The sequence below is a fragment of the Aspergillus glaucus genome (genome assembly GCF_001890805.1).
Source record: "Aspergillus glaucus CBS 516.65 unplaced genomic scaffold ASPGLscaffold_4, whole genome shotgun sequence".
In the NCBI taxonomy this organism is placed as follows: Eukaryota; Fungi; Ascomycota; class Eurotiomycetes; order Eurotiales; family Aspergillaceae; genus Aspergillus; species Aspergillus glaucus.
The window spans coordinates 1489758-1505320 of record NW_019170456.1 but is presented as its reverse complement, the minus strand read 5'-3'; the positions used below and the strand labels follow the sequence as shown (position 1 = coordinate 1505320).

At 50.8% G+C, this 15563-nt stretch overlaps 5 protein-coding genes across 5 annotated transcripts; 3 read left to right on the top strand and 2 right to left on the bottom strand.

The window, feature by feature from the left end:
• Window positions 1-774: 774 nt before the first annotated feature.
• On the top strand, window positions 775-1758 carry ASPGLDRAFT_72608 (SDR family oxidoreductase; the record flags this gene model as incomplete). Its single annotated transcript, XM_022549621.1, has 1 exon — window positions 775-1758. Exon 1 carries the CDS (start codon window positions 802-804, stop codon window positions 1756-1758), a length of 957 nt encoding a protein of 318 aa, XP_022404153.1. The 5' UTR covers window positions 775-801.
• A 150-nt stretch (window positions 1759-1908) lies between these two features.
• ASPGLDRAFT_120183 (DUF3292 domain-containing protein) lies at window positions 1909-4090 on the bottom strand (the record flags this gene model as incomplete). The annotated part of the gene is made up of 5 exons (XM_022540122.1): window positions 1909-2668; window positions 2725-2952; window positions 3006-3538; window positions 3592-3801; window positions 3851-4090. The coding sequence occupies 5 exons, from the start codon at window positions 4088-4090 to the stop codon at window positions 1909-1911; spliced, it is 1971 nt and encodes a 656-aa protein (XP_022404152.1).
• A 509-nt stretch (window positions 4091-4599) lies between these two features.
• Window positions 4600-6712, top strand: ASPGLDRAFT_44013 (crossover junction endonuclease MUS81). Its single transcript, XM_022545931.1, has 4 exons — window positions 4600-4779; window positions 4832-5001; window positions 5052-5449; window positions 5498-6712. The coding sequence occupies exons 1-4, from the start codon at window positions 4685-4687 to the stop codon at window positions 6626-6628; spliced, it is 1794 nt and encodes a 597-aa protein (XP_022404151.1). The 5' UTR covers window positions 4600-4684; the 3' UTR covers window positions 6629-6712.
• On the bottom strand, window positions 6427-11083 carry ASPGLDRAFT_44011 (putative copper resistance-associated P-type ATPase). Its single transcript, XM_022545930.1, has one exon. The coding sequence runs from the start codon at window positions 10669-10671 to the stop codon at window positions 6886-6888; it is 3786 nt and encodes a 1261-aa protein (XP_022404150.1). The 5' UTR covers window positions 10672-11083; the 3' UTR covers window positions 6427-6885.
• A 969-nt stretch (window positions 11084-12052) lies between these two features.
• ASPGLDRAFT_120387 (transcription factor TFIIIB subunit BRF1) lies at window positions 12053-14308 on the top strand (the record flags this gene model as incomplete). The annotated part of the gene is made up of 1 exon (XM_022540133.1): window positions 12053-14308. One exon carries the CDS (start codon window positions 12053-12055, stop codon window positions 14306-14308), a length of 2256 nt encoding a protein of 751 aa, XP_022404149.1.
• Between the last annotated feature and the right edge of the window lie 1255 nt (window positions 14309-15563).

The following is a 15563-nucleotide window of genomic DNA, read 5'->3' as shown; positions in this document are numbered from 1 at the left end:
ATCTCCCTGAAATGACAGCCGACAGAAAAGTGGAAGAAACAACATCTTCCTAGCCACTGACTGTCTCCTCTTTCAGGGTATCTTTATAGTTTTGGTAACATATTCTGAACATGTTCTAACTTGGTACCATCATGAGGCGGATAAGTACTCTCATGCTGATAGATAACATGTGTGATAGGGTTAGTTGCTGGATGGATGACCGCCAGTGAATCACGGCTGTTGTATTTTCTTCTGCTTACACGCATAGCGAGATACAGTGTTCAAAAAAAGGATGATGGGTCTGTTCTAATTTCGGGGGCGTGGGAAAGGAAAACCCTTATTTAATGCCTCGTTATCGATTCAACCCAGGCCATGCATGCTGAAGTTCATTAGAAGAGTAGAACATATAGAGGTTGGAACCAGCAGCTACTGGGATAATCAAGAAGTACACAGACGGTTGTAAGAGGATGGATTGCAAGATAGTAAGTAAAGACAATACAAAGAATATAGTCATGTGACCACAAAGACCTATCAAACAGATCATCTGGGATACGCGTTGGACAGTGACGCACGATCCACAAGCTGTGGACCTTGCGTCAACTCTCTCCAATAATCTACTCCCGGTCCAAGTCCGTCTGCAGAATCGTCGTCCTCCGATATATCGGACTTGGTGCGAGCTGCGGAGTATGCTCTCCACCGGATCGACATCATAATGAAGCCTATCCATGAAGACTGCGATAGTATATCTACCCAGCATGACCGGTTAGAAAGAGTTAATACACTTCACCTAGCATCATTGTTCTTTCAAGGCCTTTCTAAACCATGCATATCCTCATAACCGGCGCAGCAGGCTTCATCGGCCAACTCCTCGCCAAAGAACTCCTCAACGACCCCTCCCACACTCTCACCTTAACCGACGTAATCGAACCCCCAATCCCAAAAGGCTCCAAATACCCCAACAATGCGCAACCCGTGACAGCCGACCTCCTCGCCGGCGCAGACAACCTAGTCTCGCCCACCCTCGACGCCGTCTACGCCTTCCACGGAATCATGTCCTCAGGCTCAGAAGCAAACTTCGACCTCGGCATGCGCGTCAACGTCGATGCTACACGTATCTTGTTTGAGGCGCTGCGGAAGACGTGTCCCGGGGTGAAGGTTATATATTCGTCTAGCCAGGCTGTGTATGGGCAGCCGTTGCCGGAGGTTGTTCATGATAGTGTGATTCCGACGCCGCAGTCGTCGTATGGGGCGGAGAAGATTATCTGCGAGACGCTTGTTAATGAGTATACGAGACGAGGGTTTATTAATGGTTTTGTGCTGAGGTTTCCGACTATTTCTGTGCGGCCGGGGAAGCCTACCGCTGCGGCGTCGTCGTTTTTGTCTGGTATAATTCGGGAGCCGTTGGCTGGGAAGGAATGTGTTGTGCCTATTGAGGACCGCTCGTTCAAGTCGTGGATTTGCTCGCCCCGGACATTGGTTCATAATCTACTGCATACGCTCTCGTTATCGCGTGATGTGCTGCCATCGCATATTCGCCAAATCAATGTCCCTGGAATCTGCGTTACGGTTCAGGAGATGATGAATGCGTTGGAGAAGGTTGGCGGAAAAGAAAAGTTAGGTTTCCTTCAGGAGAAGGAGGATGCGGAGCTTAAGGCGATCTTGCTCTCATGGCCTACGAGGTTTGATAACTCGCAGGCGTTTTTGTTGGGATTCAAGCCGGATGAGTCGTTTGAGCAGGCTGTGAGGAATTACTATGAGACTGAAGTGGCGCAACAATAGATATATGGTGCATGATAGACTATGTACTGTACAGGCTTGCATATATATTAAGACCAGCAGTAAAGAACAACATCCAATCCATCAAACTCCACGTAGATCATACGTTATTTCCAAACCTGAAATAATTTAGCCACACATACAAAAAAGAGTTCAATAGCTCTCCCAAACCTGTCCATCGATAGCAACCAACCGATCAAACAGCTGATTCCGTGTAGCCATAGCCGTAAGCTGAAACCTCTGACCCGGTTCTCTCCCAATAAGCAGCAACCCATCTACAACCTCTTTACTCCCCACAGCCCATCCAACAACCAACTTTCCTTTCCAACCTAGTCCGCCCGTCTTTCTCATCTCCGTGATATCAGAAACAGGCATCGAGAACATCACCGTGCCGTCCTTTCTGCCCTCGATTGCCATATTATCAAAGTCCAGGGCAGACTCGGTGGTAAAGTAAAGCAAAGGTGGGTCTTTGGAGGAGTCGATAATAGTTACACCACGTTTGCCTTTATATCGTGCGTCGAACTCGACGGGGCCGGAGGGGAGGGCTCGTTTTCCTTTGCTGCGGAGGATTCCAACGCGAGCTTTGGCATGACGGGATCCGGTGACGGCGCGGGCTTTATCGATGGCAAGTTTGCTTTCGATGCTTGTTGCTGTCGTGCCGCGGAAGAAGGAGACGATATGGGGGAGGATGCCTTGCTTTTGCTTATGGGTATCTGCTGTCTGCTGTGGTGATGGAGAGCCGGGGTGCGAGCCTTCTTTTTCAGAGGTTCCGTGGGCCGGTGTATCGTTGCCACTAGAAGGGGTTTTAGCTCGTGAGCCTGGCGGAGGAGGAAGGGGTGCAAGATTCGTTTCCCCAATGCGTAGGAGAGTCAGTGTGAGTTGAGCATTTGTGGGGATGCCCTGTAGAAGTGTACTAGATGATATAATAAGCAGACGTTCTTTGAATGGGGCAATCGGGCTTGGAAATACTTCTGCAGTTCCAAGAGACGCTTCCAATGCGAGTACCTGCGATCCAAGAATTCTACAATACGCTGAAGAACAGGGTCGCCGAAGAAGAAGAAACCAGAAAGGAATGTGCTGATCTTGACGAAGGCATAGCTGGAGACGATAAAAGAAGCGAACAGGGCGAATGTTAGGACTCCCACAAATCGTAGATAAGGGGTCACCATGGGGAAAGGTGGTGTTGGAGAGAGAGCACTGTAATCAAAGGAGTTAATACGGTCAACTTTGTATGGCCATCGGATACTCACTTTTCAAATCGTTCGTAGGTATCCGTGATATCACTCAACACTCGCATGGACTGATTCGCCACATTAAAAACAGTATCCTTGATAGGCTGTCTCGTCTTATCATGCGATTCTTCCGGCTTCTCTCCATGCACGGCAGTTCTTGCATCTGCCGCCTTCGTTGCGATCTCCGCCGGATCGGGTGTGTTTTCTATTTTCGCATCTTGAGGTGCATTCTCTGGTTCAACTTCAGGCATTTCTTGCTCATGTTTACCCGCCGCGCTCTCCACAGTGAGACCAGCGACACTTGCCAGAATATTGCTGGCTTCATTCTCGGCTGCTTCACCCTTGTATCTCTCTGGTGCACCGGTAGCACTGTCATCCGAGCCCAGATGACCAGCCTTAGGCTTTTGCATGCCACCTGTAGCTGTATCAACTAGGGCGATAGGGGCCGGGGGGAATAGCAACGTTCGAGATGGGGGGTGCACAACGAGAGTCATGAGGACAATGAAGAACGTGGGTGCGAGGAGGTCCAGGAGCCATGCAGCGGAATATACCTATAGAGCATCAGCCATAGTGGTTAAAGATCAGTCACACCGGGCCAGCATACAATACAAAACCCCAACGTGCGTTCGTATTCCCTCCATGATCGCAATCGAGCAATATGTTTCGCAGCACTTATCAGATTCAAAGCCACGGTTGTATAGAATCGTTCAAGCGTCGCTCGCAGTTTATCAGGGGAGAACTGTTCATCTTCGGCTCGAACAAGGTCGAGTCTCTGCATTGGAGTATCCGGCACAGATTTGACATAGTACAGTTGCTGTACTTGTCAGCAGGACCCAATCCACGGCTGCCCCAGTGTCACATACCTTGTCAAACCGTCTAATAAGCATCCAAAGATCCTCGTTCAATAACCCTGGCACAATCTGTTCCCCAATCTCACCGGACCCATGCTCCCATCCAATATCCGAAACTTCCTGAGATGCGCCAGCTTTCTGAACTAGTCCCTTCTCATCTGGTTCGACATGTGAGATGGCATGGCTGTCGGTAGGTCCCTGGTTCTCAGTTCTCGATGGTCCATTTATGTGATGAACGAGATTATGGCCCATGTCTCTGCCATCGCCGTCGTCGGATTTGACAACAGAAGATAGCGGATTGGCGACCATATTGCCATTGCTTACAGTATTGGCTTTGCTATGTGTCTCCAGGAGTAAATGATAGAACAATTGAGATAATGGTCAAATGGTCTTCCATTATTCATCATTGAACCCAGCAACGGTGTTGATGTCATTCCGACTCAACCAGGAAATGGTCGATCTTGGTTGATCCAGACTTGACAGATGCTCGTCATTGTTGTTGTTCACAACTCTCCCCTTCATATAGAATTTTTCCAAGCTTTCGTGTATGCTGATATAGAAAAATAATCCTCAGATAGAGCAAAATGTCGAACAGCGTCGTTGTATACTATGAGATCATTCCAGCCAATCATCATGCAAAGATATTTTAGTCATCAGTAGTCGTGCGACACTGTGCCACAGTCAAGCCACACTATCGCCCAAAGAGGAAATACGCGTCAAGACGCGGAAGCCAATTTGACAGACAACGCTCTCCAGGAACTGCCATGGCAACACAATAAACGCCTTGGACGTATTTTTGGAGACACCAGGGCATGCCAGTATCTTGGACCATCGAGTTGGCGTATCATGAGCGAAGAAACCTGCGCGAATCCCCTACTACTAGGGTGGATCAAGGAATGGCTGGATCAGGCGAGAGAGCGGAATAGCAACGGATTTACAGTGTTCGTTTCCCTATGAGATGATTTTGATGTATATCACTAACAGGGCATGTAGATACAAAAAAGCTTATGAATCGATGAAAGCATGTCCGTTGATTTTCCAACATCCGTCTGAAGCTCAGCAGTTGAATGGACTCGGGCCGAAGCTATGTGACCGGTTGACGGACAAACTGAAGGAGTACTGTGCGCAGAATGGGCTTCCTGAACCTGAACCACCTCATAAGAGTACGTGCTCTGTCTTTTAGCCATCTGCTACCCGGTACTAAGAACCGCAGAAAGCAAAAGATCCTCCGACGAAGGCCTCCCAGAAGACCAACCCGCAAAGAAACCACGCAAACAAAAAGCCTACGTCCCAGCTTTACGATCAGGTCCATACGCCTTAATCCTGGGACTGGGAACTCTGAATGAGAATGCGTCACAGAGCATGACGAAAGCGCAGTTGATCGAAGCGGCACAGCCATACTGTGATAGCTCGTTCACGGTCCCGCCTGATCCTACCAAATTCTACACGGCTTGGAACTCGATGAAAACTTTGGTACAGAAGGATTTGGTCTATGAGCATGGACGACCGTTGCGGAAGTATGCGCTTACGGAGGAGGGGTGGGAGGTTGCGAAGAGGATTCAGAAGACTTTGCCGGGGGCGGGGGCAGGGCAGTCGACGTTGTCTTTTGGGGTATGACTGTATAAATTTTACTATGATTGAATGTCGCTGACTTCACAGGGAACCGACGAAAGAGCAAGTGCCGGCCCCTCAAACCCCAGACAGCAACGAGCCCCATCAACACTCACCGACATCGACACCAACCTCGACACCCAAACATCAACATCCCAACACCCCACCGTCATCCCCGAAACCCTAGACGAAGACCAAGAAGACCAAAACCCATACAATCTAGGAATAGGCACCGCAGACGGCTCTAACATAACCCCCATCCCCCTCGCACCGAAATCCTTCACAATCCAACTCATCCTCGACACCCGCGAAGTCCGCGCCTCCAAAGACCGCGACTACATCTCCAACGAACTCACGAAGCGAGGCGTTACCCCTGAAGTCCGCGCCCTGGAACTCGGTGATGCGATGTGGGTAGCCAAGATCCACGACCCGAGTATACTATCCCGGCACGGCGAAGAAAACGCCAATGACGAGATCATGCTAGACTGGATCGTTGAACGGAAACGTCTTGACGACCTCGTCGGCTCGATAAAAGACGGCCGCTTCCACGAGCAAAAATTCCGTCTTCGACGCTCAGGAATCAAAAACGTAATCTACCTCATTGAAGAATTCACAGTCACGCAGGATAGCACAATGGCATCGAAATACCACGAAATGGTCGCCTCAGCAATCGCAACAACACAAGTCGTCAACGGCTACTTTGTCAAGAAAACGCGTGATCTGGACGATACAATCCGCTACCTAACACGCATGACCTTCCTGTTACAGAAAATGTACGACGACTCGACAAAAACACTCTCCTTCCTGCCTACTTCCCAGATCTCCTCGTCGCAGGCATATCTCTCCACACTGGAGCGGTTACGACCCCAGAACCCCTCGACGACATACGGCGTGACGTTCTCTACTTTCTCGGCGCTGAGTTCGAAATCAGATGTCCTTGCCCTCCGTGACGTGTTTCTAAAAATGCTCATGTGTATCCGGGGCGTGACTGGTGATAAAGCGCTAGAGATACAAAGGCGCTGGCGCACACCTAGGGAGTTGGTGGAGGCGTTTCAGGCGCTTGATCCGAGGGATCGGGAGGATATGGTTGCGGAGAGCATGAAGGGGATGGTGGGGAGGAAGAAAATCATGAAGGCGTTGAGTAAGAAGATTGCGGAGGTTTGGGGGGAGTTGGGGTAATGGAATGTTGTTTGGTTGGTGTTGGGGTTTGGTATTTTATGATTGGGATGGTTATTCTTGAACTATATGGATGGGTGTAGTTGGGTATTCTGCATAATAATTTTGAATTCGCTACTGCATAGCACAATGAATGGTATCATGAAAACTAAAGTCATAAACGGCAAACAACATCCCCTCTCCTCCCAATTCCTTGAACAATCTTCCCTCAAATAAACCCCGCAAATGAAGAATGAGAAGTCCAGCTCCTCATACATGTCTCACTTTTCGCCACCAAAAAATTTCCACACCCGATCTTCAACCCCCAACACCAAACTACTACACACAACCGAAACACTACTCAACGCCATCGCCAACGCAGCCCAAACCGGACTCAGCCTCCAATGCGTATCAACAACCCCGACCACTTCCCCATTACTACCCATGACGTCCCGATGTCCACTGACGATGGGATAGAAGACACCCGCGGCAACGGGGATGAGGCAGAGATTGTAGACCAACGCCCAGCCAAAGTTCATCCTGACACGGTTGAACACGCGGCGGCTGAGGAGGACCAGGTGCAGGATTGTAGTCAATGAGGAATTGAGGAGGATAAAAGATGCAGAGGATAGAGCGACGTCTGACCCCGTCGAAAGAGCGATGGATACATCTGCAGCGGCCAGTGCGGGGGAGTCATTCACGCCATCGCCAATGAACCCCACGATCGAGCGGGTCTTCTTCTGATTGTCACTTGGAGAAGATTCTTGGATCTGGCGGACGAAATCGGCTTTACCGGCTGGGAGGACGTTGGCCATGACGTTTGAGCGCGGGATGCCGACCATGTCTGCGACGGCGGTTGCGGTGGTGTGGTTATCGCCTGTGCACATGTAGACGTTGACGCGGCGCTTTTGGAGGTCGGAGATGATTTGTGCGGCTTCGGGGCGGATGAGGTCGGAAATCGCGAAGACGAGGACGGGGATAAATGGGGATTTCTCCAGAGTGTCCGGGTTGATTTTGCGGAGGGAGAGGATGGCGGTTGATTTTCCGGTTGATTGGTACTTGGAGAGGAGGGTTGAGATGTAGTACGTGTCTGTGTCTGGGGAGGCGAGTTCGTGGAGGAGACGCTCGTTGCCGATTGCTGCTTCGTATTGGACGGGTTCTTTGGTCTCGGGAGTCGACACTGTGAAAACACCCTTCATTCCTTTTCCGGAGAGTTCCTGGATTTCAGAAGACCGCACGGAGGCAGCTGGCTTGTCGTTGCAGAATTCCATGATCGCTCGAGCAATCGGGTGGTTGCTGCTTTCCTCTAGCTTCTTCGCGAGCGTCCAGGCAATTTGCATTTCCGTCGAGTCGTTGGTGTTCGAAAGGACCTCATGCTCGGAAACCTTCAGACTACCTCCCTCGGTGAGAGTCCCAGTCTTGTCAAAGACAATGGCATCGAGACGACTTGCTTCCTGAAACGCCTCGCCACCGCCCTTGACCAGGATACCATGTCTAGCCGCTAGACCTCCACCAACAAACAGCGCCGTAGGAGCCGCAAGCGCCAAACCACAAGGACAAGCAACGACAAACACCGCAATCGCAAATTCCAAGCTCCAGAAGGTCCATCCACCGCGCGAAACGTCCAGGTAGTCATCGGGCAAGGCGCCAGAAAGTCCAAGAGAAAGCCAGACGAGGAAAGTCAAGATAGCAATGAGCGTGATAATCGGCACAAAATGAGAAGTCAACATGTCCGCAACTCTCTCCAGCGGCGCACGTCGACTCTGGCCCTCCCGTACCACGGAGATAATCTGGTCTAGCATCGACGAGCCTCCGATGGCAGAAACCCGGATCTGCACTGGCTGGCCTACATTGACGGATCCGGTGTAGACTTGGTCATCCGCGGCCTTCTTGACGGGTTTCGATTCGCCGGTGAGGGAGCTTTCGTCGAATTGGGAAGTTCCTATCGTGTTCGTGACGGTGCCATCGGCTGGCGGAGAGGCGCCGTGAGGGATGCTGACAATATCACCGATTTCAAGCAGGTCGATGTTGATACGCCGGATAACCTCGGATTTCTCATCATCGGGCGTCACTAAACGCTCGACAAGTAGCGCCTCAGACGGTCTCAGCTTGCCCAAAGATGCAACTGCGTCTCCCGTCTTCGCTTTGCTGTAAGCTTCCATGAATCGACCAGCCAGGATAAACAGGGTAAGGAAGACAACGGTGTCGAAGTATGTCGAGCTATGCATTTGAGCCGACTTGTCTATACCCGCCGCAGCATCAACAATAAGAACAGCCAGAGACGAAAGATAAGCAACCGTAGTTCCCGCGGAAATCAACAAGTTCATGCTGCCAAAGCGGCAGAATCGCTGCAGAAAAGGAACCCGGCTACCAGGACGCCACAGGGCATGGACTTCCTTCATCGCTCGCACGTGGAATATGTCAGTGCCGTAGAACATGACCGGCGTTGTCATGATGAACAGCGACCACTCCATGCGAGATGCGCTGCCGGCCCACATTGGCTGCTCCAGGTACATCCGAGTTGGGTTGTTGGAAGATACGAGGCTCATAAACACCACGCCAATCAGGAAGGTTGGGATTGTGACGGTGAACACAAACAGAAGGCGGCACAGCAGTCGACGTCGCTCGTGTAGCTGGATCGCACGCGAGCGGTCTTCGACGCTTGGTGGATGGTAGACAGTCGCCTTGAAAGTATCGTGTGCGGACTCGACGGTCGAAAGCAGGTTTCGAACGGTGAAGGATGATGGACGAGGGGTGTAGGTGAGTTTCAGAATGGGGTTCTTGATGGACAAGGGTTCCTCAATCACAACATCCGTAAGTGCGTTCAAGGAGCCAAGGACCTTTTCCGGACAGTGGTGACAGAACATGCCGTCCACGCCAATTGAGACCGTTCTCGGTTTGATCTCATCGTTGTCGTCTTTCTGCGCAGCCAGAGGGTGCACGCTGGCCAATGAAGCATCGAAGCCAATATCTTCAACCTTCTCCACGATGGCATTCGCCTTGTCTTCTCCTTCAAATTCGATCATACCACTGTGTGACAGGAGATTCACAGAAACATGAGTGACAAAGGACAGCTCCTCGATCGCGCCAGTGACTGCTCCCACACAGGATCCGCAAGTCATGCCGGTGATAGCAATCTCTGCAACGAAGGCAGTGGGTGCACGACTAGGCTGAGACGCTGCATTTACTTCGTCGAGGGACGCTTCGAAGCCAATGTCCTCAATCTGGTCGATGACTCTGTCAATGTTCGACTTTGGACCGGTGTAGACCAGCATGGCGCTATTGGTGAGCAGGTTGACGACGACATCCTTGATGAATTCAAGCTCCTTAACCTCGTTCGTCACGGTATTGACGCATGACGCACAGCTCATGCCGCCAATGCTGATGCGGGCATTGAATTCCTCCTCCATCTGCTGAGGCGCCGACAGCGACGCAGGGTCCAGTGGCTGCACGGCCTCCATGGCCATCGGGGAAGCTCGTGGCACGAGACTCTCAACGTCAGAGTCTTCCTTTTTGTAGTCAGGACACAATACGCCGCGGTTACTAGCAGCCAGCGGAGCAACGCAACTGCTTTCACGACGAAACAAGCCATTCTTTTCTGGACGGGGCGACCAAGAAAGCCGATCCTGGCTCTCCTTTCTACACGCATCACAGTTGGCGATATGTTGCTTGTTCTTCAGAGGCAACTTGGGGTACGAAGCCCGCACCGACGAGAATAGAATCGAATCGCGGGGGAGCAACGAAGTGGTGTCAATTTCCGAAACAACGGAGCCTTCAATGTCGTCATAGGTGGTGACATGGTGGACTTCAAAAGCGGCCTGAACCAACGCCGTGGCCAACCTGGGTGCACCGACTTCCACGCCGTGTCGCACGTGTACTTCGTGGGTCAGGATGTTGACCTCCACGGCCCTCACGGCGGGTATGTCAGAAAGTATCACGTTGATGTAGGCGACACAGGAGGAGCAGTGAACGTTGCTGACGAAAAAGGTGCTGCGGAGACATCTGGGTTCGCGTACGGGGGAGTGAGGCCCAAAGGCTTCAACCACGTTGTTCTTCTTGTCCTCCATGGTTGTACAAACTGCACTTTGGACCTGAGATGCTGCTATTCCGGGGAATGATCCAGGATTTGGTTGTCTTGACCAGCAAGACTAGACGACGACGCGTTGTGATTGTTTTTGATAAGGAGCGATGAATTCGTCCAAATGGGTGGTTGTAACGTAGTAGGAAGGGCTAATTATGACCTTGCGTCCTTGCCATAGAAAAACCACACTGGGAAAATTGCACTAAAGAGGCAGTAGAAATCTGTGTTTTTAAAAACAGAATAAAAAGAGAGAAAGAAAAGAAAGTAAAGGAGTGGAATGGAAAAGAAGGCGACCTCAACGATGGACCAGCATCCGTGAGAGATTTGTGCGTGAAAGATTCTGAATACCAGACTTTCCACGCACAAATATCGCATTCTTTATGACTGTACGCCATGACGCCAAAAGTAGGACAAATTCCACAAGGCTGATGATTCGTTGAGCAATATCCAATAAGCAATTTTTTTTTTCGAATTTATCTGAAGGACTCCTGTTGATCTGGACGAATGCTGTGGTATGCCGTTCGCATTGGTGGTTGACCAGCGAATCGCCTACAAAGAGCACCACTCAATGCTGGACTCGTCAGTCATGGAGCCCATCCAAGCCCATTTCTTTTTCTCCAGGCGTGTGATAGACATCTTTAGGAGATCCTTTGCAGCTACAGAAAAACGCCCGGAATTGGATTCTTCGCCATGATTTGCCCTCGCCGTCAATCCTGAAACCAGTGTGGATTTGACACTGCAAGTCCGCTACCACTCGGAATATCCCACGAGGAACCAAGCTTTCTTTCGAAACACTTACGAAGCGCTTGGAATTGTACTTTTTTTCTTCTTTTTTTTTTTCTTCTTCCTTTTTTTTTTTTTTTTTTTTTTTCTCTTCAGTCGAAATGCAAACGGAAATTCCGAAATTCAGTCAAAAAAAGACAGCCGGAATCGAACTCGTGGCCTCCCCGCTACACGTGACATATCCGCTGGGCCACCGGACCAAACCCGGCAGAATCTGCAGCCGACAACGTCCTCCGCTCGACTCCTTTCACTTTTGCCTCTTTTTTTTGTGTGCTCCCCTCTGGTTGCTCGTCCCGTGTTGTGTATCTCGTCCCGTGGTGTTCCTTTCATTGCCCTACTATTTGCCAGAATAAACAGTCTGAATTCACGAAAATAAATACTCATCGTCACTTCTTCTCAATGACTGCGCGAGAGTGACGCACATCTCACTCATTGGCCATCAGTTACTCTTTCGGGAAACACGGGCATGTACCGATCTATGCTCGACATTGTTTGTTAACTTTGCATGTTCATATCTGCGACTATATTATTTCTATCTGCACGCACGTTGACACCACCTTCGCACCATGTCAGCTAGACCAGGCATGCGGGCCCCCATGCCCTCCCGGCCCGGGTCCAGGGCTCCTGTCGGCCGTCTGGCCAGTCTCAAACCTAGCAATCCAACGCCTATCAGACGTCCTCAGCCAATAGCACGTCCGCAGCCGACTAAACCGACAACTCATCCCAAGACGTCAACCTGTCCTAATCCTGGCTGCCCTGCACCTCATATCGTCGAGGATGACGGACAGAAGGTTTGTTCCGGATGTGGTACTGTTATCAGCGACGCAAACATTGTCTCCGAAGTTACATTCGGAGAGACTTCCTCTGGTGCAGCAATGGTCCAGGGTACCTTCGTCGGAGAGGACCAGTCCCATGTCCGTAGTTATGGGCCGGGATTCCAGCGTGGGGGTAATATGGAAAGTCGAGAAATCACGGAACAGAACGGCAATCGATATATCAACCAATTGGCTCGTGCATTGATCATTCCTGAGAGCGCCGCCAAGGCGGCTGGCCAGGTCTTCAAGCTTGCCGTCGGGTTGAACTTCATCCAGGGTCGACGGACGAAAACCGTCGCAGCAGTGTGTCTGTACATCGCCTGTCGTCGACAGGATGGGAATACTACTATGTTGATCGATTTCGCTGACGTACTGATGATCAACGTCTTCAAACTCGGTCGAACTTACAAGGCTCTATTGGAAGAGCTGCGAATTGGGGGTAATGTCTTTCTAATGAACCCGATCGATCCGGAGAGCTTGATCTACCGATTTGCCAAACAACTCGAATTCGGATCTGCCACAATGCAAGTGGCCAGTGAAGCGGTCCGCATTGTACAGCGTATGAACCGCGATTGGATGACTACCGGTCGACGACCGGCTGGTGTCTGCGGTGCGGCTCTAATCCTGGCCGCCAGAATGAACAACTTCCGCCGGACGGTCCGTGAAGTTGTCTATGTGGTGAAGGTCACTGAAATCACCATTAGTCAACGGTTGAACGAGTTCAGCTCCACCGAAAGCGGAGAGCTGACCGTTGATCAATTCCGGTCAGTGCAACTGGAGAACGCACATGATCCACCATCCTTTACGAGAGCAAGAGAGGACAGGAAACCAGGTCGGCGAGCGAAACGCAAGGCTCCAGAAACAGCAGCGGAGATTGAGGATGATGACTATGAGGAGCCGCCGGAAAGACGCGTCGATGCCGATGGCTTTGCCATTCCTAGCCTCCCTATTGACCCTGCCCTGACAAATGCGACTACCGGCCGGCGACCATCTGCGTCATCTGCTATCAGCGATGCTTCTGAAGTCGGGGAGGAGTCATCGAAGTCCAAGCCTGGTCAACCGAAGGGCTCTAAGCCGAAGCAGGTTCCCTTCCAGCCCAGTGCGGAACAGGTTGCATCGGAAAATGCCCTCGAAGACGAAATGACCGCCTTCCTGACCAAGGGCTCCAAGATGGTCGAAACAGCATCACACCCCAACCAAGGTCAAGAGACGAACAGACAATTCATCTCAGATAGCACCGAAATCGACGCCAGCGAATTCGAATCCGACCCAGAAGTGGCAAACTGCCTCCTCGGCCCCTCGGAAGTCGAAATCAAAGAACGCATCTGGGTCCACGAAAACAAAGACTACCTCCGAACCCAACAAGCCAAGGCCCTCAAGCGAGCCCTGGATGAAGCCGACTCGGGCCCAGGGATTCACAAACCTCGCAAGCGCCGCCGCGGCCGAATGGGCGATGTCACCTACCTCGAAGGCGAGGGCGAAGAGGGAGACGGACGGAGCACGCGCGCCTCAACTCCAGCAGAGGCAACACGCCGGATGCTCGAGCGCAGAGGGTTCAGTAAGAAGATTAACTACCGTCTTCTGGATTCTCTCTACGGCGAAGAAGGGGCCGAATCGAAGCCCGACGGTGCGAGTCGCAGCCAGAGCGTTGTGTCGGGTCGTAGTGTCAGCGTCGAACCTGAATCTACACCTCGACGGACTGGAGTTCTCACTCCATCGGCCACAGCCAAGCCTACTGCTTCTCCAGCTCCTGCCCCTGCCCCTGCCCCTGCCCCTGCCCTTCCTGCCCGCGCCGCTGCTCCACAGGCACAACCAGCACCAAAACAACCCAACGAAGAAGTCCTCGGCCCCGCCAGCGAGCCAAAAAATAACGAAGAAGTCGTTGGCGAAGCACCAGGGAATGAAGACGATTACGAGGAGGAGGACGACGAGGGGGAAGAAGGGGAAGATGGTGTCGATGCGGCATTCGCAGGGAACTATGGGGATTACTACGATGACGATAGTGATGGTTATGATAGTGATTGATCAAGTCTTCGTTTTGAGGTTTGGTTTAAAATTTGGGTTCTGGCTTAGCGGTATACCCTGATTTATATTTATATAGAAGAGTGATAGTGAATGAAGAAGGATACTTCAGTTTTAGTAGTTCTCTCTACATAAAGCCGCCTTATCAAGAATCTCTTCTTGCATCTAAACTTAGTACTGCTGCTATATACTAACGTGGGAACCACCCATCGTCACTTCGCCCCTCTTGTATCTCTTCGTACTCTCGGCTATGACACAGCCCTAAACCTGGTCAGTCCCCAATCATGTTCTTCTCCAATGGTCTCTGAGTAGGTCGACTTGGATCAGTGAATGAAATAGCTCCGCGTTGAAGATATATTCAAGCTATACTAAGGTCCAACATTCACCAACTTGCATTCTCAGAAACCAAACCCGTCCTTCGTCCTCGAATCTTCGACAATGTTCAAAATGAACCTCATTAGATACCTTTCGGAGGATCATGCCCGCATCACATTTAAGACTGAAAGCTTTAACAGAAGAAGGATAGACTTACAAAAACCCCACACAACAGACCCAGAGAGCAGTCGAAATTTTTGAAAACAAGCTCTTCACTGAGACTAGCAGTCCGCAATTTGAATGAATGTGGCTCGCCGGAAATCTGGCTTAAATATGGCCATGTGAGTCCTTTCTTAACCGTCCTATGTCTCATGTGCCGGGCACTACTGTGCCAACGATTCACGCCTGGGGATATGGGAGGGAGAAACAATGAGGACAGCAATATGGGACGAAGAAGAAAATGATTCTATTGTTTTGAATTCTGAGTGAGACCGATGATTCAGTGCTTGGTATTTGGTTTGCGATTGAACTGAACTGAACATACTATAGTATGTCATGCAGAGATACTGTGAGAGCTCACTGCGCTGCCTGAAGCATGATACCAAGAGGGTCCTTCAGGGCAGTCAGCATTGTGTGCCAGTTCTCAAGAACTTTCTGGAAGAAGCCGCAATCCTTGCCCAGTAGACAGGTGATGATTCTATGATTGTCGTACCCCCTCGGGTAGGAAGAAAGAAACTCGGCCTGCAAAGCGACAATGCACAGGTTACATATTCCAGCTGTAACCAGACCTGTGCCTGCATTAGCATTATCCAAGTAGATATATGCTGACATACTCCAGACGACACTCGTGTTTCCCCTAGATGTCAGACTGATTGATAAACTGGCCGAGAGAACTGTCCACGACTGCTTATGTTAAATGGCAGACGAATCCGAGGCAATACAG